Source organism: Lytechinus variegatus, chromosome 11 (assembly GCF_018143015.1).
Source record: "Lytechinus variegatus isolate NC3 chromosome 11, Lvar_3.0, whole genome shotgun sequence".
NCBI classification, from domain to species: Eukaryota; Metazoa; Echinodermata; class Echinoidea; order Temnopleuroida; family Toxopneustidae; genus Lytechinus; species Lytechinus variegatus.
This window is the reverse complement of record NC_054750.1, coordinates 13,213,375-13,235,658: the sequence shown is the minus strand read 5'-3', so window position 1 is coordinate 13,235,658 and position 22,284 is coordinate 13,213,375. Positions and strand designations below refer to the sequence as shown.

At 34.2% G+C, this 22,284-nt stretch overlaps 1 protein-coding gene across 1 annotated transcript; it reads right to left on the bottom strand.

The window, feature by feature from the left end:
• Positions 1–1,324: 1,324 nt before the first annotated feature.
• On the bottom strand, positions 1,325–22,162 carry LOC121424278 (probable dimethyladenosine transferase). Its single transcript, XM_041619905.1, has 11 exons — positions 22,011–22,162; positions 17,879–17,952; positions 17,409–17,495; positions 15,612–15,673; positions 11,538–11,681; positions 10,278–10,401; positions 7,622–7,714; positions 6,497–6,561; positions 4,948–5,011; positions 3,168–3,274; positions 1,325–2,319 (listed from the first exon to the last, which is right to left on the bottom strand). Exons 1-11 carry the CDS (start codon positions 22,066–22,068, stop codon positions 2,277–2,279), a joined length of 921 nt encoding a protein of 306 aa, XP_041475839.1. The 5' UTR covers positions 22,069–22,162; the 3' UTR covers positions 1,325–2,276.
• Between the last annotated feature and the right edge of the window lie 122 nt (positions 22,163–22,284).

The following is a 22,284-nucleotide window of genomic DNA, read 5'->3' as shown; positions in this document are numbered from 1 at the left end:
GAATCGATAGACATCTGATTTATCATGCATTATAATTTGTGATATGCATGACAAATACTTAATGATCAATAGTTCAGTTTTCATTCACTATGATTGAAGTAGGTGTTATGAACCTGCATACAGGACAATTTTGGTATTTTAAGTGCATTTTAGTTCAGTTATGTTGCATTACTATAACAAATACCATTGAGACAAGTGAACATATTTTGTTGTTTGACCAATACCTTTCCATGAAGAGCCCTAAAAATCATACAGAATATTTTAGAAGTTCAAAAGTAAAAGAGTATTAACATACTTTGTCCATATAATTGCATCAGTATGTTTTTTTAATCTTGCTTTAAAATGTTTCAAATTAAACAATAACTAAAATGTTCAAATTCGCAAAATGATAGATACTTAAAGGGGAGTCCAGCTTGGGTCATAAAATAATGTGTTAGAAAAGAGAAATATAAATAAAACAAAATGGTGAAAGTTTGAAAGAAATTGGACAAGTAATAAAAAGGTTATGGCTGCTTTGAAATTAAGATCCTTAAGACTATGTAGATTTCAAATTGGCAACCGGGTGAGTAAATTATGACAAGGGGCAAGGACACAACTGTTCCATCAGCTATATGTACTTAAAGGACAAGTCCACCCCAACAAAAACTTGATTTGAATAAAAAGAGAAAAATTCAACAAGCATAACACTGAAAATTTCATCAAAATTGGATGTAAAATAAGAAAGTTATGACATTTTGAAGTTTCGCTTCATTTCACAAAACAGTTATATGCGCATCTTGGTCGGAATGCAAATGAGGGAACTGATGACATCACTCACTATTTCTTTTGTATTTTATTACTGTATATGACTGTATATGAAATATGAAATATTTTGATTTTCTCGTCATTATGTTGAAATGAACTGTCATTCCTCCCTGAACCCGTGGAATTCCATTATTTTAACATTTTGTGCTTCAGGCAAGGTCCTAATCATCAAATTTGTAAAAATTGAAATATTGTATAATTTAAACAATAAAAACAAAAGAAATAGTGAGTGAGTGACATCATCGACTCTCTCATTTGGATGTAACTGGTTCGTTCATATAACTATTTTGTTGAAAATAAGCAAAACTTTGAAATGTCATAACTTTCTTATTTTACATCCGATTTTGATGAAATTTTGAGCATTGTGTTTGTTTGATTTTTCTCTATTGATTCAAATCAATATTTTTCTGAGGTGGACTTGACCTTTAATTATCGGGATTTGTGTTTTTCTCCTAAGTACCCATTCCCCTGGGGGCAGTAATCTAAATATAAGCCAGGTAATATATTGTTTTATGTCATCATGAGAAAAAAATAATTTGAAGTGAAACTTGAAAAAAAAAGAAGGCACACTTTATGTATTGGAGTACTGTACATGGAAAATAGTCCTTGCCTTTATATCACTATAACATCATATATGTGGCCAATTTGAAGTGTCCATGGGTATATTGATTACCCAATTGTTATAACTTTTGAAAATTCATAACTTTCTTATTGTTTGTCTGACATTGTTCAAACTTTCACCTATCAACATGTCTGATTTTCATTTTTTCTCAAGACAGTTTTATTTGAGCTGGATTTTCCTTTGAAATCAATGTTTTTCCATGCAAATAGGTTAATTTTCGACTTCAAAACATGCTTCATTCATTCTTTAAAAAATATAAATATACAACAATCGCCAACATGAACAATAATAACTCTTTGAATAATTATAACATACAAAGGCTCCCAGTATTATCAAGGAGAAGTGTGTGATATCTCCTTGGTATTATAAGTTGTGGTGATAAATCCAAGTGAAAAACCAATAAAACTGATTTTACGAAAAATCAACAAAGATAAAAATTATGACAAAAAATATTGACAAACTGGTTTATGCCCCAAATTTGACAAGGTAAATAGAACCGATGAATGCATATCCACTTTTCACCATACAATGAAATATTTAAAACACAAGTTAAATAAAAAATCCTGTATGTTCCTTTGTTGTATGTCAATGGCGAGGCTGGTCTTGTCACATTATTGATGCTCTAGCTGTTAAGGATACCATAAGGTAAAAAATTCTGGAATAGAAAAGAGAATCTCAAATCACTGGTAGTCGTTCTTTCATGATTACTGCTACCATCTGTGAAACTTTCTCCCAGTTTTCTGATTCTTTCCTTTGGTTATCTGTGTCCTTTCCAACTAATATGCCATTCTTGCGACATCAAGCATACATCGACAATCAAGTCTGTAAGAGTTTTAATCGATGCTATGTATCATGAAAAATGGATCCCTTCTGAATTGAAACTGGATAATAACCTAAAGAAAACAAAATGAGAGAAGGAAAGCAAATTGATGTGATCGTACAAATATGAATAATTCTTGATGTTGGATAAAATGTAATATGGTCACCAAACAATATATTGATTCCTATTTCACTTACAAACAGCATTCAAATAAGAAGCATAAATAAAAAATATTTTCAAGCAACTGGTCTAGAGGAAGATTTCATTAGAATTCATAACTTTAGAATGTTCCGATAATTACCGAGGTAAAAAAAAATCCAGCAACACAGCAGGGTGTTATGGAATGGAGAGGAAAGTTACGGACTACCCTTCCTGTGATAAAGAAATTGCTTTCCCAACCCTACATTTTAAATCAACGCAGCTGTCATTCTGATGTAGATATCAAAAAAATTAAAAAAAAAATTCTTGTTGATATCTGTCAATCAAAATACACAGAGCAAAGAATGCATGTTACATGCAGATGACAGTTTTTTTTTTAAGTCACCATAATTGAAAAAAAGGTGTATAAAGCCAGCAAATAGATTTGGGGACATTAGAATAAATTGAATTCATAATAATAATGAGAAAGAAAAAAAATGACAAAGAATATCCAAAAGAGCACATTAATTCAATATAAAAAGTGTTTAAAGTAGCTTCATGTCTTATTTTTTTGTCAAATTTCGAATTTATTTCTATATGTTGCAGAACAAATTGCCCCCTTTCAATTAGTCCATTGACCTAGTCTGAAATTTATCAGGCTCAGGGGGGGTCTATAGAAAAAGCCATTATGTGGTATAGTGAAATCAAATTGTGCTAAACAGATTAAACATAAATCAATGAACAGAGATACCGTATATCATTGAAATGAAAATTTCTACTTACTTTAAGAAGTCATCAATATCCATAGTTCTTGCCCTCTTTCCTTCAAATCCAATCTTTTCTATCACTGATGTAACTTTATCCTTCATGTCTAGGTCCTCTGGTATGGGCTAAAATAGAGTGTAAAAAAAAAATAAGTTAAACAATTGCAAAGCAAGTTAAATATATATACTTTTAAAAACGAGTATATTGTTAAAAATAAAATTAATGTGATAAATATCTAGAGGCTGCAACAATAATAATAAAAGAAAATACTGTCAGAAGCTTTAATTGAATAAGTATGGAATGCTCCTGGCAGTCTCGCCTGCATTACGCAATTCAATATAGCAGCAGTGCTGCCTTGAAAACAGCTAATGAATAATTATTCACAGAAGAAAACACTAACATGATAATAAAATATTATATCCATTGACCCAAAATGATCTTTGACCATGATCATGTGACATAAGACACATGCAAAACAACCATTCATACTTGATTATCCTTATGTTGATGTTTCATGAGGTAGATCCATAAACTTCTCAAGTTGTGATGCCAATTCAACAAATACTCCCAACACGGCCAGATCTCATTGACCTTTAAATGACCTTTCATCTTGGCCCATGAAAATGACCTTTCATCTTGGCCCATGTACACAGGGTATTCAGGGATACATTGCTGCTCTTATGTCCAAGTTTCATGAACTAGATCCATAGACTTGATGATGATTCCACAAATACCCCCAACATTACCAAAGTTTTTTTTAACCTAAATGGCCTTTGACCTTGGTCATGTGACCTGAAACTTGCACAATATATTAAGGGATACATGGTTACTCTTATGTCCAAGTTTCATGAACTAGATCCAAAAAATTATAAAGTTATGATGACAATTCTTCAAATTACCGGCCGAAGTTCATTCACGGCCGAAGTTCATTGACCCTAAGTGACTTTAATCATGTGACCTGAAACTCAGGCAGGATCTTCAGCAATACAATATAACCCTTGTGTCTAAGTGTTAAGCACTAGGTCCATATGCTTTTGAAGTTATGACAACATTTCAAAAACTTAATCTTGGTTAAGATTTCGATATTGATTCCCCCAAAATGGTCTAAGTTCATTGACCCTAAATGACCTTTGACCTTGGTCATGTGACCTGAACCTCATGCAGGATGTTCAGTAATACTTAATTACCCTTATGTCTAAGTTTCATAAACTAGGTCTATATACTTTGTACAGTATGATGACATTTCAAAAACTTAACCTTGGTTTAGATTTCAATGTTGACGACGCCGCTGTCGCCGTCGGAAAAGCGTCGCTCTGCTATGCAGGCGAGACAAAAATCTTCACCAAAACTAAGAAAATTTAATGGTAATTTATTTTTGCATGTTGGTTCTTTTTATTCTCTGCTGTCATTTACTTCAAATGCATCCCTAAAATGTGGCATCAGCTTTAAACAGCTAGACCCAAATAAAGGGGGAAATGCAAAAAATGAGTGCCCAAGCATTAGTTGTGAATTACTTGTAAAATATGAAAGCTTCACAGGAAATAAATTTCGACCATCTATGAATTTCTTAATTCTTTTTCCAGTGACTGTATTCTGTATTACCCTAAATGATAAACGCTTTTAAGGAATTTGTCATTATGTTTGGCATCTATCTACAAGCTTTAAAATGTTATTGTTAGAAGACAAATAATTTCTTATAGGAGTGTGCCATATATAGAATTGCCAATTTTATTACAGTTTTCATGATTTCATGATTGGAAAAAAAACCTAAACTGTTATATCATGCACCATGACTTACTATGTTCTTAACAGAGCAATGTATCCTGTAGTTCTTTTCCAACATCTCAACAACTCCTTTGTTCCTGAAAAATAGAAAAGAATAAACAAATTTTTTTATAGATCAAATTTAGTCTTAAATGGATGGTCCAGGCTGAAACTATGTATAGCTCAATAAATAGAGTAGAATTCACAGAGCAAAATGCCGAAAACTTCATCAACATTGGATAACAAATAACAGAGTTATTGAATTTTAAAGTTTAGCAATAGTTTGTGAAAACAGATGTCATGAATATTCATTAGGTGGGCTGTTGTCACATCTCCACTTGTTCTTTTGTATTTTATCATATGAAATTAGGTTTATTCAAATTTTTTCCTCCAAGAACTAGAAAAATTGGATTGACAATTGATTTAGTGCATTAGATATTTATTGCTGCAACTTATTTCATTATAAGGGAGACATTATTCACACAAGTATGAAATAATGAAAAAAATTATGATTTTATGAAATAACATAAGAAAGCGGAAAGTGGAAATGTGACATCATCAGCTCACCTAATGAATATTCATGACGACTGATTTCACAAAATATTGCTAAACTTTAAACTTCAATAACTTTATTATTTGTTATCCGATTTTGATGAAATTTTCGGAATTTTTCTCAGTGAATTCTACTCTATGTATTAACATATAAATATTTTCAGCCCTGACCACCCCTTTAATTAGAGAGATCAGGTTTTGGAAACATTCACTATAGCACAAAAATCTCATTTTTTTTATAGACTTGATCTGTATTTGATTTTCCTCGGCTACCAAATCGCAAGCGGACTATAGTTTTTCATGAGAGAGATTCTGAATCTCCATTCAATCTTAACCTCAACTGTGAGTTGGTTTCAATACCAAAATTAGTTTGGTTTAAATCAAATGAATTTTTTTTCCTACAGAATCCTTAATGCAAATATCTTGATTGTTCATCTTAAAATAAAAAAAAACATGAACATGCATGTTCAGCTACATTTACGAAATATTGCAATCATGAAATTTTATTTACTACATAAACTACACAATATTAAGACAATGAGTCAACATTTCCTTTGTTTCCTTTACGCTTTTCCAAGACTGACCTCAACAGTTTCAAAAATCAATCTAAATTAAAATTGGACTCAAATAAATTTTAACAGTTACTCATTCAAAGTATACAGAAACATTTCTCACAGAAATGCTCAGCTGGTAAGCTGAAAAAATGCATGAAACTGCCTTTCTAGTATTTTATAGCTTATAAGAATTCTGTTGTTGTATATTTCATCAATTCAATTTCTCGCTTTCAATAAGACGTTTAATAGCATAAAAAAGGTAACAAGTTGTACAAAAAGTCTTACTGACATCTTCATGAATCTACCTCTAGGGCCCCGTTTCATAAAGGACTTGCAACTGTTGTAACTTTGCCATTATGGCAACTACCATGGAAACAGGGCTCAGCAGCCAATCAGAATCAAGGTTGCCATGGTAGTTGCCATAATGGCAAAGTTACAACAGTTGTAACTTTTTATGAAACGGGCCCCTGAACTCACCTAAAGGCAGCAGATAGAGTCTTGTTCTTCCTTACAAAAGCAATGCGAACCAGGCCATCCCATTCCTATAGATCACAAATGGAATGAAAGTAACACAATGATAATTTACTTTAATACAAGAATGAATGTAGAATGGGAGGTAAGATATTATTAAAGGAGAATAAAACCTTTGGAACAAGATATCTTTTGTGAAAACAGAAAAATCAAAGAAACAGATCGATGAAAGTTTGAGAAAAATCGGACAAATAAAAAGAAAGTTACGAGCATTTGAATATTGCGATCACTAATGCTATGGAGATACTCAAATTGGCAATGTGACAAAGATGTGTGATGTCACTTGTGAACAACTCTCCCCATCTGTAATACAGATTTTTAAAGAATACATCATGGATAAAGATTTTGTATCACCATAAGAAAAAACAAAAGGAGTCTTTTGGGGGGTATTTTATAGTCCATCAAAGGGAAAGTTATTTACATGTCACATCACGCATCCTTGGTGCATTGCCAATGGGAGGATCTCCACAGCATTAGTGATTGTAATATTCAAATGCTCATAATTTTCTCATTGTTTGTATGATTTTTCTCAAACTTTCTTTTTTCTTATTCTTTGTTTTTCTGTTTCGAAACAAGCCTACTTGTTCCAAGGGTTTCATTCCCCTTTAAGTTCAATTCCATTAATCTGATAATCATGTGATTCTCATTCAAAAGACACTGTTTCCGATCAAACTGGGAAAGCCAAGTTAGTTCAACATAAAGGACCACTGTGTAATACTTATATAATATTGGATGGCTCAGAATACGCTCTGGTAATGAATGGGCAATTGATGCAGACCAAGATATGCATTTTAATGTATTGCTTTAACATCCAATACAGATAATAATTTGAATTATTGATATAAAAAACTCAAATATATTCATTGTCATATTTCCAAAATAAAAGCAGCAGAGGAGCAATTCTATGTACACTACCATATTCTCCTTGAACATGGCAAGTACTCCTGCTATTTTACAACATTGTAATCATTTAGCTCAATACCTTTGAGATTGCTTGAATCACAACACTATTTCAATTTTATTTGATATTATTCCATCATTCGAGCAATATATTTGTCATTGTTTACTCACCTGAAAGTTAATCGGAGGGGGTGGATTCCTGGGTTCTATCCTTACTACACTAGACTCTACCTTGGGAGGAGGCTTGAAGTTATTCTTACCAACCTAAAAAATAAACAAAAGAGTAAATACTAGTCTTGCAGTGTGTTCAAGTTTAATATATACACAACAAAAAAAGTAAGTCCCCCCTAAATCAAAGTGCTGTAACTTTTGAACCGAATTATTTTGAGATATGATATTTCATGGGTGGTTTTATACACTCATGAAGCAGCTCCTGGGGAAAAATGAGATTGATCGGTTGAGTCATGCATGAGTAATTAAAGACTGAATTAAAAATGACCATTTTTGAAAGTCACAAGAGTCGTTTTTCAGATTGTGCAAATACAAAGTTGGGCAAAAATTGTTTTTAGGTGAACTTTATAATGTTATGCTGTTTTACTATCCATCATTTAACCATTTCAGACCAAATTTTGATATCGTATGTTCATGGTTGAGTGAGCACGATGTATTGCAGGGGCCGAGGAAGCAGGGGGGGGGGGGGGGCTGGGGGGCTTCAGCCCCCCCACTTTTTTCCATAAGCAAGTACAAAAATGTAATACGATTGTGATTTTTGGCATGGTCAGCCTCCCCCCCCCCACTTTGAAAACTGCTCTGCGGCCCCTGTATAGTGACGTGTCATCATAGGGTTTTGGGGGTATTATCTTTTACAACTTGTTAGATCATGTTAAAATTTGAAAATGTTGATGGCTCCCCGATTATAGGCCCCTCCCCCATTTAAAATTCTGGATACACCACTGATCTGTCCATACATTCAACTGATCCTGAGAAATTGTTAGGAAAAGAATACATTTATGCAGTATAAAGAGTATTCATTCCTAAATTTTCGAATGTGCTCGCTCAACCATGAAATGGCTAAAGTTCGGAAAGTGTTTGGTGATAGAAATGATGGATGATAAAAACAACAGCAATTAAAGACACCTTTCAAACCAAATTTGCCCCCAATATTCACTTTATTACCCTTTAAAATGAGTCTGTGACATTGAAAATACAAATTTTCCCACTTTGATGCGTGCTCACTCATCCATAAACAAACAAATCGATTTCATTTTTGCACAGAATTCTGCCCATAGGTTGATAAACATTACTGCCAAACGACATTGCTAAAGACAGTCTTGAAAAAAAAGTTCCACCATATTGAATAAGGGGTTTACGTATGCTTAAACATATGCACCCATAATGTACACAAGTCTATGAGAGAGGAAGTAAAAATTTTAACAAATATGAAATGAGGGTTTGTTTCATGGACGGTTTTTGTTACTTCTGCCAACAGTTATTTCATGAAACTTCGCACATGGCTTCAGAGTAACACTATCCAAAATGTGCGCACACCAAAATAACCATTCGATTCGGTACAGAGCGGGGCCAAGGCCTTGAACTTTCTTCTCATTGCATAATTTCGAATATTGTGTGCTCACTGATGCATTAAACATCGGGATTTTCATAAAAATCAAATCAAATGAACTGTGAAAGGAGTTGTGTGACAGATATCCATAGTTACAAATTGCAGTTTTTCCAATAACGTAAAAAAAGAGCTAATCACATTCCTCATGTTCATTCAAGCGTAAATGTTTAATTTGACACCTTTGAATCATTGAAGCATGTTGATTGGTCATGAACATAACAAAAAAGTTGAGAAAAGATCATTTTCAGTTAGAAAAATGAAGCAATACTTGCCTACGATATTTGAAAATCGCATTTTTTGTTTCCAATAAATGTTCATTGAACCGTGAAACGGTGAATATTGTTGGAGATAGTCTTCCCAAAAATAACTGTCATCATATTCTAGCATTTTTCATTGAAAGAAATGTGTAAAAATCCAATTATAGCAAATTGGACTTGAGTTTATTCAACCGTGAAATTTAGCTTAAAAAGTTGTATCGTCTTTTAGAAAGTACCCTTTCCAAGCCTTCTGACTAGTTTTCATGATGAGAATGTCGAATTAGTTCCTATACAATGGAATCAAAGTCGTGATATTTTGCTTGTGACTTTTGCAAAGTGACATTTTTGCCTTCTGACGGTGCTCACTGAAGCATGACGTAAGATACATCCACAACAATTACTCATAGGGTAGCTTATAAAATTACCTACACGCTCATGTAAAAATATATCAAAAACTCGCATTGGTTCGGAAATTATTGATGTTTGTTTAGGGGGGGACTTACTTTTTTTGTTGTGTATATTTCTCGTCAAAAGATCAGATAACAAGACATAAAATGGACATTGTATAACAATGTACATCATTGAAATTGTACACAAATAATAATATAGGGTATTTATATTGCGCACATATCCACCTTGTTAGGTGTTCAAGGCGCTCCTATATTACCCGGCTAAGCTAGGCGTTCACAGCACACACAGCTTCTTGAGGAATTACTTCCTACCGGTACCCATTTACCTCATATGGGTTGAGTGCAGTACATTGTGGATCAGTTTCTTGCTGAAGGAAATTATGCCATGGCTGGGATTCGAACCATGACCCTCTGTTTCAAAGTCCGGAGACTAATCAACTTGGCCACAACGCTCCAGCATCAGCATCAAATATGATGCTGCGCAATGTTACGTTACGTCTGAACAAGGCTCTACTGTTGCTATCTTGTTAGATGCCTACCTTCATAAGATGATCTACTCTGGCCAGTAGCTGAGTGTTGATAGAGAGCCTACAGTATAGCTTGTCACCAGGCTTTGCTACCAACCTCTGGGCAAATTCCTGCTGAAACATAAGCACTGCACACCTGTAATCCAATCATTTAAATTGTCATTTGATAAGTTAGACATCCATGATTCATATGGTCATGCAGTTAAAGGGGAATCCAACCCATATAAAGACTTGTTTTTATAAGAAAAAGAAAAATCAGACAAGTTAATAGGTGAAAGTTTGAACAATATTGGACAAACAACAAGAAAGTTATGAATTTTTAAAAGTTGTAAATATTGGTAATCACTATACCCATGGAGACTTCAAATTGGCCGCATATGGGATGTCATAGTGATGTAAGGCAAGGACTACTCTTCCATGTACTCCAATACATATTATGGCTAAAATATCATTTTTCCCAAAAGTTTTATTTCAAATTAATTTTTTCTTTCATGAGGACATAAAACAATATACTACCTGGGTTATATTTAGATTACTGCCCCAGGGGAATAGGTACTTAAGAGAAAACCACAAATCCCTGATAATAAAGTACATGGCCTATGGGAAAGTTGTCCTTGCCCCTTGTCATAATTTACTTACCCAGTTGCCAATTTGAAATCTACATACTATTAGTGATCTCAATTTTAAAGCAGCTATAACTTTCTTATCGCTTGTCCGATTTCTTTCAAACTTTCGCCGTTCTGTTTAATTTATTTTTCTTCTTCCCAACACAACATTTTATGGCCAAGGCTGGATTCCCCTTTAAATATCACCAAAAAGGGACAGAAGTTGATATGGTCGATGAGTAAAACATCTTTTGCATCATCTATTGAACATTGATTGATAAAATTAGTGCCTCCTAATTGGCAGATCAGAAATGACTTTTTTTAATACACACCTTACCTAAATTTTCAAACAAATGACCTCTGTGACCTTTGACCTTTAACCTTAGGACTCCACAGATATTCAGATTGCCATGCCCTTGTGCACATATGAGCCAAGCTCGAAGTTGATCCCTAAAACAGGTTACTGTTATCACTACAACATAGTTTGAAAACCCCCTGTACCCTTTGACATTTGAATTTGTGAAACAAAAGTATAATCAAATCATCATCATTCTCATAAACTTATGGAAATATCATCGAAGTAGTATTTCTTGTACACCCCATGTTTTCTTGAAATTATGTATTCAAATTAATCAATATGTTAGGTTCAAACTGTAAGCGATCCTACCTGAAGAACGGTCTATGAAGAAGAAGCTTGAAGACGAACGGAGAAGAGATCTGGTATGGCAAATTGGCAACACAGACATCAAAGAAAGGCAGATCTGTCTTCAGCACATCACCAACTATCACCTGCAACTTGGGACCAAATGGTCTGGAAAAGTAATAATAAAAAAATGCGTTGCTTGGAAATTCCAGAGTATTTACATCTGCACCACTTGCCTGACTTTCAGAAATGATTTGTGTCCACTTTGTGAATTATACGATAAATGATTAACACTCTCAAATTATCATGGCTTGAGTAGTTTATTTTTTTTTTTTCTTTTAAACCAGTACTGGTCTTCTTTATTTGAATAAAAATATACACATATATATGTACACAAACAAAAGTTTTACAAGTTATTTAGTATTAGATTCCATTTGCTCATATTCATATACAAATTTTCCTTTCGTTACCTTTCTCATTATCATATCTTTTTTCCACAACATATATGAACATAATTTTCAATCATAAAATTTCATCTTTTTCATTGTAACTAATGTTATCTTGTAACATTTGTAAATAGAATATAATGCATAATTCAAAATTAAATTAATTTCTTTTCCTTTTTCTTTTCTTAGACCGTAAACAATATGCTGAGGCTTCAAACGAAATTTTTGAATTAGACATTTTCTTATGAGTGCTTCGACGTATTTCCAAAACTTATCAACCTCTATACACAACCAAAACAAATGAAATAAATCACTCAACTTATTGCACTCACTACAAATATCTGTGTTTCTTAAATTCCATTTTTTAAGTTACAGAGAGTAGGTAATAAATCATACATAAAATTGAAATCAAAATGGGCTATGGCATTTTGAGTTTCAGTGTCCATGTAAACAACCAAGAATTCTTATTTTCTTCATCTAAAATTTCTTTCCAAAATAATTCGGCCCTTGATCTTTCAACATTTAATTGCAACATCTCTTGATAAATTTGTTTTACTCTAGAGTTACAATTAAGTAATGTATTTACAGATGGCATACATGACTCGTCATTCAAGATTGAATTTTTAAATTTTCTAAATAAAGCAAGGTTATTTTCTTTTAGTTGTTCTCTCCACATTTTTGGTATTGACATTATACAAACTGCATATTCTGACAACCATTGTCCATCAAGATTGACCAGGCGCGTACGCAAGGGGGGGGGGGTTTCAGGGGTTCAAACCCCCCCCTTTTCATTTTTTTTTTTTTTTTTTTGCTTGTCTCCCAAGAGGTTGGTCTGGTCAAGGAGTTATCGGGCAAGAGCCTGACGGGAAAACGCGAAAATTTCGGCTCGCTCGCTCGTAATCATTTATGAAATTTCTTAAGTTTCTAGTCTCTTGATCAAGGCCATATCATGAGACTTACGAGCAGAAGGACATGTATCATCAACTAATATGTAATCATTACCAACAAGCTATTGAGAAGAATTGTATGTTTTGACGGAAAAACGCAAACATTTCGGCTCGCTTGCTCCGCTCGCTCGTAATTATTCATGACATTTTTCAAGTTTCTAGTGTTCTGATCAAGGCCATATCCAGGCGCGTAGCCAGGGGGGGCGGTCGCCCCCCCAAAAAAAAAACGTCCCCAAAAAGAAAAAAAAGAAGGGAAAAAAGGAGAGAAAAGGAAAAGGGAAGGAAGGAAAGGGAAGAAAGGTAGCTTTGTGATTTTTCTATTTATTCTTTATTTTTTTCTCAAAAGAGAAACTCCTTCACTCTTCTTGCTTTAAATTCATATATGAATTTTGCTTCCGCGCTGCGCACGGTTAAATGACAATATTGAAGTTCTCCATTGTTCCCCCACCTTTTCTCTAACCCTGTTTTTCCACCTCAGCTATGTGCTTCTTGCCAGTTAAAGTTAAAATTGTATACATTAGGGCATGAATTTGAGTAAGGTTAGGCCGAAGTAAATGTATGAAGTTATCTCTTTTTTTTTCAATTGATCGCGCAACTTCTGGTCTGGTCGGCTCCGAGCGGGTAAAATCTTTATATCAGTTTCTGCCGTCACCTCCATAAAGTCAGCTTCTCCCGCTTTTCAGCTCATTACTATAAACAACCATAATTTGGGGGCAAACAGGTTCCTAATTTAAAAAGAGGAAGGTATGGAATTCGTGTCGTATTAAATAAAAAAGTACAATATTTTTTTAAATCAAATTGTATTAAACTTCATGTCATTTCCCTGTATACATTCATCTCCTGTCCTGTTTTGCGCCCTCAGTTTGAAATTTTGAATGACACTTAAGTTTCTTTATATTCAAAATGAAGCGCTTCAGGATAAGTCAAAAAAATTAATCATCCTTTATTATACAGATAATTTCAATAAATCACAGAAGTTTCAACTTTATGCGCACTATTTTCCTTGTAATGAAATTCAATAATCTTAGAAAATCAATTGAATTAGAGACGATTGGGTATTAGAGATATCTACATTTGATGAAACGTCCGCCCTTTGAAATTTCAGAGTTTCATTGCTCATCGCGGGGAGGAATATCTTCCTCTACCAATCTTCTCCTCTGTTTTGTGAGTTAAAAATATGCACTGATGCTAAATTGTTTGTAATCAAATCTGATCTTTCCAAAGAAAGTTTCAATATATCTTTGAGAATACCCTTTTCTCGGGACCCTTTTTATGGCAAGAAAAATTGATAAAACACTTTAGCTTCCGCGCTACGCGCGGAGTTATTATCATTTTAATTTCCTCCATTGTATACGTCTTTTGTGCGTTTACAATCACTTTTGAAAACAAGGTTCAAAATCGCAATATAGTCAACCGAATTGGAGGTACTAGAGACAAGAGAAACGGCTCCTTTTCATTTTAATTTATGAAACACTAAAAGCTTCGCGCGGGAGGGGGAAACTCCCCCTCCCTGCACCCACCCCGCTGTAAGTGTTGGCACGCTTTGCGTGCATTTACCGCCCCCTCCAAAATGAAATCCTGGCTACGCGGTTGGCCATATCATGATTGCTACGATCCGAAGGACATGTAGCATCGACTATGATACCAACAAACTATTGACAAAAAGGTTATGTTTTCAACGCAAAAACGAGAAAATTTATGCTCGCTCGCGGGTCATGACCGCACTGTTACATACCCATCCCCACTTAAATGTTATTGTCTTATTTGCAGCGCTGAAAAAAAAAACCATCACCTCCCCCCCCCGCTCATCACTTTTTAGAGACTGGGCTTGAGATTAAAAAAAAAAAATCAGCTCGAAAACCCCCCCCCCCTTTCAAAAATCCTGCGTACGCGCCTGAGATTGACTAACTTTTCTTTTAACTTATTTACATTAAGAATGGTATTCTTAGATACCAGATCACCAATGAACAAAATATTTGACCATATCCAGTTCTTAAATAACAACATCCTTCCATTATGTCTGATATTGTTGTTAAACCATAACAATTCTTTACAAATCTCTGCACTTGAGATTATATATTTCTTTTCCTTAAGCAATTTTTCTTTTGTAAAAGTAAAATAGACATATAATATTTCACAATAAAACCTTGGAATCATTTTCAATGACAGGATATATTGTGGATCACACTTACAATTTCTCAAAATAAAGCTTCCACCTAATTTATCAAACATCCATTTCCATTTTGATTTAGTATCATCGAAATATTTGAAAAGCCATCTTAACATAAAGCTGTTTAACTGTATACCTAGATCTCACATATTTAATCCACCATTTGACAAATCACGAATTACCATAGTTCTTTTCACTTTGTGAATTTTGGATCCCTTGAGTAGTTTATAATGAAGTAAAGTGAAAACAAAGAAAAATAGAAGTCAGACTTTCATACATTAAGTTCATTCTATGGAACTGACCTTCTGTTACAAATTGGGTTTTCTCATTAAAAAAAAAAGAAACTTTCCAAGATATTTAGGCACAATACTCTATTTGGTTACAGATAAGGTCACTAGTGTGAGTCAGATCTGGGGATTAAATAGATTGATTAGTCATTGATTCACATTCCGGAAGAGATACCATCTATCAAGTTAACAAGGAATACTTTATACAGATGAGTCTTTTAAAGCTTTTAAAACCAACAACAACTTACGTTCCTTGAACCCTCTTTTGTAATTCAGCAACGAGACGAGGATCAAGTTCACAAGCAACTACCTAAAAGAAAGAAATAAACATACAAATATTTGCAACATATTATACCCAATGGAAAGTCAAAGTTAACACTTCAAAGAATTGAAATCCTAATAATAATGAAATATGTCAAGAAAAAAATGTACTTGATTAAATAACTCTGCTGATTGTCCAGAAGCAGCAAATCAAAGTTATAATTCATTCACTGGTAGATTGAAAACCATCACACATGCGTACTGTGTATACATGTTGCTCTGTTTATACACAGTGCTTATCTATCTAACCTGAGATTGGTGAGCAATTCTAGAGTTCACAAAGTAACACTTTCAAAATGATACATTAAAGGATGATGCCATTTTATGCTTATTATAACTAAAGGTCAAGTCCACCCCAGGAAACTGCTGACTTGAATAAATAGAGAAAAATGAAACTAGTATAGTGCTGAAAATTTCATCACAATCAGATGTTAAATAAGAAAGTTATGACATTTTAAACTTTCGCTTATTTTTCACAACAAGTGGAATGCCTCTGGCCGTCTCACCTGCATCACGCAGTTCAATATAGCAGCAGTGCTGACTTTGAATACTACTCTAACTCGCACAAGATGTTCAGTGATACATGGTTACTCTTATGTCCACTTTTTATGAACTAGACCAATAAACTTACAGAGATATGATGGTTATTCAACAAAAAAAACCCAACATGGCCAAAGTTCATTGACCTTACATGACCTTTGACCTTGATCATGTGACCTGAAACTCGAACAGGATGTTCAGTGATACTTGATTACTCTTATGTACAAGTTTCATGAATCAGATCCATAAACTTTCAAAGTTATGATGGTAATTCAACAGATACACCCAATTCGGCCAAAGTTCATTGACCTTTGACCTTGGTCATGTGACCTGAAACGCGCACAGGATGTTCAGTGATATTTGATTACTCTAATGTCCAAGTTTAATGAACTAGACCAATAAACTTTCAAAGTTATGATGGTAATTCAACAGATACCCCCGATTTGGCCAAAGTTCATTGACCCTAAATGACCTTTGACCTTAATCATGAGACCTGAAACTTGCACAAAATGTTCAGTGATGCTTGATTACTATTATGTTTAAGTTTCATGAATCAGATCCATAAACTTTCAAAGTTATGATGGGAATTCAACAGATATCCCCAATTCGGCCAAAGTTCATTGACCCTAAATGACCTTTGACCTTGGTCATGTGATGTGAAACTCATGCAGGATGTTTAGTGATACTTGATTAAGCTTATGTCCAAGTTTCATGAACCAGGTCCATATATTTTCTAAGTTATGATGACATTTCAAAAACTTAACCTCAGGTTAAGATTTCGATGTTGATTCCTCCAACATGGTCTAAGTTCATTGACCCTAAATGACCTTTGACCTTGGTCATGTGACATGAAACTCCAATAGGATGTTCAGTAATGAGTGGATGATGTCAGAGTCTCCTCATTTGCATACCAGCCAGGATGTAAATATTAAGCGAAACTTAAAAATGTCATAACTTTCTTATTTTACATCCGATTTTGATGAATTTTTCAGTGTTATGCTTGTTGGATTTTTCTCTTTTTATTCAAATCAACTTTTTGTTGGGGTAGACTTGTCCTTTAATGATGTGTTGGTGTTGTAAATACCACATTCCTGTAATCTTGATACTCTGATCACCCCAGGGAAAACTCAACATCAATTGCACAATAAGATGTGAGATTATCATTACTTAGGGTTAACACATACCTTCTTGGCCTTATCAAGCATCTTAACTGTCATATTTCCAGTACCAGGACCCACTTCAAGGACTGTATCAGTTGTTCTCAATGCAGCCTGAAATCAAAATAAGATAAATGGTTTCACCAAGTAAAGATGAACATGAATTGAATTGCTAGTGATACATCAGTTTTCTTTGGACAGTTCCAATGAGGACTCATGTAGTGAGAAGAATCATTGGAATGTCCTCCTCTACAATGTGACATTTCCAAAGGAAATTTCACCCTGATATATTTGTTTCTATAAAAGCAGACCCATGATTTTGAGGAAATCCATCCAACAATGAGTTATGAATCATCAAAAGTTTGATTATGTTTGTCCAAAGCATGCTTTCGATTTTAAAGTACATTTCATTTGCAGAATATGTCAAGCAATACAAATTCAATGCAGCAAATCACAATCGATCACAAATAAAACTAAAAGATTAATTATATTTGTACCTTACTGATGATGCTTTCAATTACAAGAGGATTCTTGAGGATGTGTTGTCCTATCCCAGTATTGAACAAGATTCCTGATAAATACAACATAAAAGAAATACAGTTTAATATTTCACAGATCACAATTTTATCAGTGCACACCAGTACACCACATGTAAATGCATGAAGTCTCACTATTCAAGGGGGGGGGGATGAACTTCATTCCCCTGAATTGGTTCGCTGCTTGAATTTACATTGATTATAAACAATTAGTATAATATTACTAATTATTTAAAATCACGTATTAAATTTTAGTATTTGTGACATAATAATTTTTATCTATAAATTGTTCTTCAAAACGGCCTCGCTAACCGGATGTACGTAATACATAAGCGGTTCAAGGCATGACCCTATTGTATTTGTGTTGTGTACATTTGGATCGAGGGACCTACATGACATCAGTCTGTTAAGACTAAGAAACCTTCATTTAAACAAAATCTTAATTGACCTTTTTTAAAACCTTCCTATGCATTAGGTGTAGGAAGGTGTAGAGATCAATAAAATCAGAACAATTAACATGATTTTTATATCAAAAGATGGATTTCTGGATTTCCTAGGGAAATCCAGCTGTGTTTACATGTGTCTCTTAATATACATACATGTAAACCCCTCATAAAAAAATTGGAAATCTGTGTTTGGCCATAAATTTCTCCCAACTCCCAATTTTACACAATGCATATTTTACATCATTCAAAAGATTATTTGATTCTCTTTAAAGTGATAACATGCTGTAGATGCATGAAAATAATTAAAAGAAACCGCTGAGAAACTCACTCATCGACACTGAAAAAACCCAGTGACTTTCAATATTGTGTCATTATGCAACTATTGAATTTTGACCTTGCCCCACATTTCAAGGCACTGCACCTCCATGTGAACGATAATCACATCATGTAGGGTATCATTTTAAAGAAAATTAAATGATCTATTCATTGATATTAAATACACATTGTTATGTACTTAAACCGATGAGGAATTATTGATCAAAGTCAAAAGAAACCGCTGAGAAATTTACTCATCGCCACGGAAAAAAGAACAGTGACTTTTAATATTGTGTCATTTTGCAACTTTTGAATTTTGACCTTGCCCCACATTACAAGGCACTGCACCTCCATATGTGAACCATAAATCATTGTAGAGAGTAGAGGCGCATGGCCAATATGGGAGACTCTCTCCAATAGGGGAGACATCTCCCATATTGGAGACTTGCTTCACAAAAGAACAAAATAAATACCAACAAAAGTGTAATTTTTTCCACCCAATATTTTGTCTCACTGAGGTCAGAAGCCTATTTGTTTTGTGTGTGGATGACAACAAAAATCCTTATCAAAACAAAACTAGACACAGTGAAAAGGGGTAATTTTTCATGAGGAATCTGCTTATCACATTTTTATTTGCTGCCAAGGTAATCCTTTTGCAGCAAATGTAAACATGTCTCCCAAACTGGAGACTGTCTCTGAAATTGGATACCCAAATTCTTTACAAAAGTCTCTGATATTGGAGATAATCTCTCTCATGGGAGACAGTCATATTGGCCGTGCGCCTCTACTGGTAGGGTGTCATTTTAAAGATAATTAAATGATCTGTTCATTGCTTTTAATAATACATTGATATGAACTATCGATCAAAGTCAGATTTCCAAACTTTTTTTGAGAAGTTTATATGACGAGCAGTTCAAGACTCCAATGAGGAATGAAGAAAGTATTTGAAAAAGACATCATCATTGAGTCCCGGCTCAAGACTAGATTAAACATCATCATCATCATCTGGTACGGGATGAAGGCGCAAGCCTGTAACTCCTGGGGCCTGTTGCATGAAATGGTCTTTCGTAGAACCATTCTACGTAAGAATGAGATATCGCTCAACTGTTTCACAAAGCCCATTTAAGCGATACGAAGAATGGTCCTTGGAAAGACACCTCCAGACATGTCCTACGTAGGCATGATCTTCTTTGCACACCGCCCGCCACCGTCGGCATTGAGAGAAAACGCGTTTACGGCAAGCCACTCTGACATATCACCTTTAAACATATTTTTAGGGGGTTGATGATTGATTTTATCTGAGATGGCGCCAAGTTATCTTTTATATGGGGGCTAGTTGTCATCAATATCACGTCGACTAGACGACCAAAAACGGATGTCATTTTAACTTCTCCGGGGTAATGTAGGCCCAAATATTTTTAAAAATATGTTTATGTTTCCTTTTATTCTCCCTCTGTCCTATATCCCCACCCCTTTTCCATAAAAAAAAATAAACTTGAACTATCGAAATGGGCGACACTATCTCTCCGACCCCTCATGCTTTCTCATTATAAATAATTGAACAACATGAAAACAAACTTCTTTAAAAGAAATAATATAAGGAAAAAAGGCATGTTTATAGCGTTAAGCAAAAAACAAAGAAAAAAAAACGATACAAAACTAAGATGTTAAACATTATTTTTTGATGAGATTAATTATAATCAATGAAAATTAATTCTTGGATTTGGGATAACTTGAGATGTGAAACAGTGACACAAAACAAAAATCTGCAGTATCAAAATAGCTCATTCTAAGATACAAATTAGGCTTAGCTAATGAATCCATCACAATCGTTACAAATGAAGATAAGTTCATCAAATAAAATATTATGGAAAATCCATACAAAGAGGCACATTTTAAATCGTAGGGTAGGCCCCTTTCGGCTCCTATGTCATGTTAAAAGGATCACGGTAGTCTCTACTCCTCCCTTACTTAACTTTGAAATATTGTACATATACATTTTGTATATTCTTAAACCTTATATTCTTATATAAACTTCAAAAAAATTAAGTGATCAACTTTAGATATGACCAACGTTAATATGATCGTTGTAATTTTTAGCATTGTTTCTGTTAATACTATTTTCTCCATTGTGGATTGCACAACTTTTTCTATGTTTTAATTATTATTGCAAAGCACTACTTTATTTACTTGGCCATGTTTGCAGCAATGTTCATATTTTCCTTGTCTTCGGTTACTCATCATGCATCTGAGGTACTCTATAAACACTCGTATTTCTTGCGTTATATCTGACAAATCAAATAAATAAATTAGATTTTTCACACGCAGCCTCTCATATTTTCCCTTTTAGTCTCGTACAATCAGACACTGTTGATATTGTTTACTCCATTCAAACCCTATATTTACCTCAACAAATAACATATTAACGCATAATTTGCAAAATTACAATTAAATGTAAGTATTCTATAAAAATACAAAATATTGAACTAATAAAATGTTGAAATTACTTAGTCAAATCAATTTTTATACCGGACAAGGGTCTCTTTCGTTGAAATATCAATGAAAGGTGTCTCTAAAAGGACACCGTGTTCTAAATAAGGGAAATAATGAAAAATTTGATTTTATTCAGTTATGTTTGTGAATCTTTGAGGTTTTTTCTCTTTTTACCTCATAAAGCTCCATACATCAATTCTACAATCAGTAATAAATAAAACATCATTTGATCTCCTTTTATTGAAATAAATGATTTTATGAAAAGTCGTCATTCCGAAATAAAAGGTTCAGGTGACGATGAAGACTAAATATTTTTCCGATAATATCGATGTCAAACGATGTCGCGGACTTGGAAGACAAAATTGCCTTCGTGAAACGGAAAGCGCTGATTTGTCGCCAATCTTCCTATCTCGGAAGAATGGTCCTAGGACGTTCCTACGTATCGCTCAGCTCGTCATGCAACAGGCCCCTGGTCGCTTCTTGTAGGATTGGTCACTGAAAACTACTACTTCATGAGCTTGCGTGAGGAGTCATGGAAGCTCGATAGCTCACAGTGCTTATTTCGCCAAAATATATCAATATTTCTTTTAAATTTGTCTGTTGATGGCATTCCTTTCCTCTGAAATTTTCATATTTGGCATTTTGCGGTGGTTTTATCAATCAACATCAACCTCCATTCATCTTACGATTTCATCTTATCATGATAATTATGCTTTAAAACTGATCCTTGGCTTCGGCGGTTGAGCTCCCAGAGTTACACCACTCGATTATTCACGCATGGGGCAACATAAACATAATGTCGTGAGCATGATCACGGTAAAATTGTGAGTGATCATTACCTTGCTTGTAGACTTGATCGTGGACGCGTGACTTCTTCTCTACTCTTACTTTCGGCATCTTGTTGGGCTTATACTTTCGCTGGCTTTCCGATTCCCAGTAACTTGAAATTTCTGGCAGAATTTAATCTTAAAGTTAACACAAAATCGTAGGTCACTACTGACTACAGCAGAATGTGCATGTGGTATGCGTCGCAATACTATACGGCTGATCTTTATAGTACGCATGCGCTACACAGAAGGGAAATTCCCCAACTTCAGCCCTGCTCCACTGCAC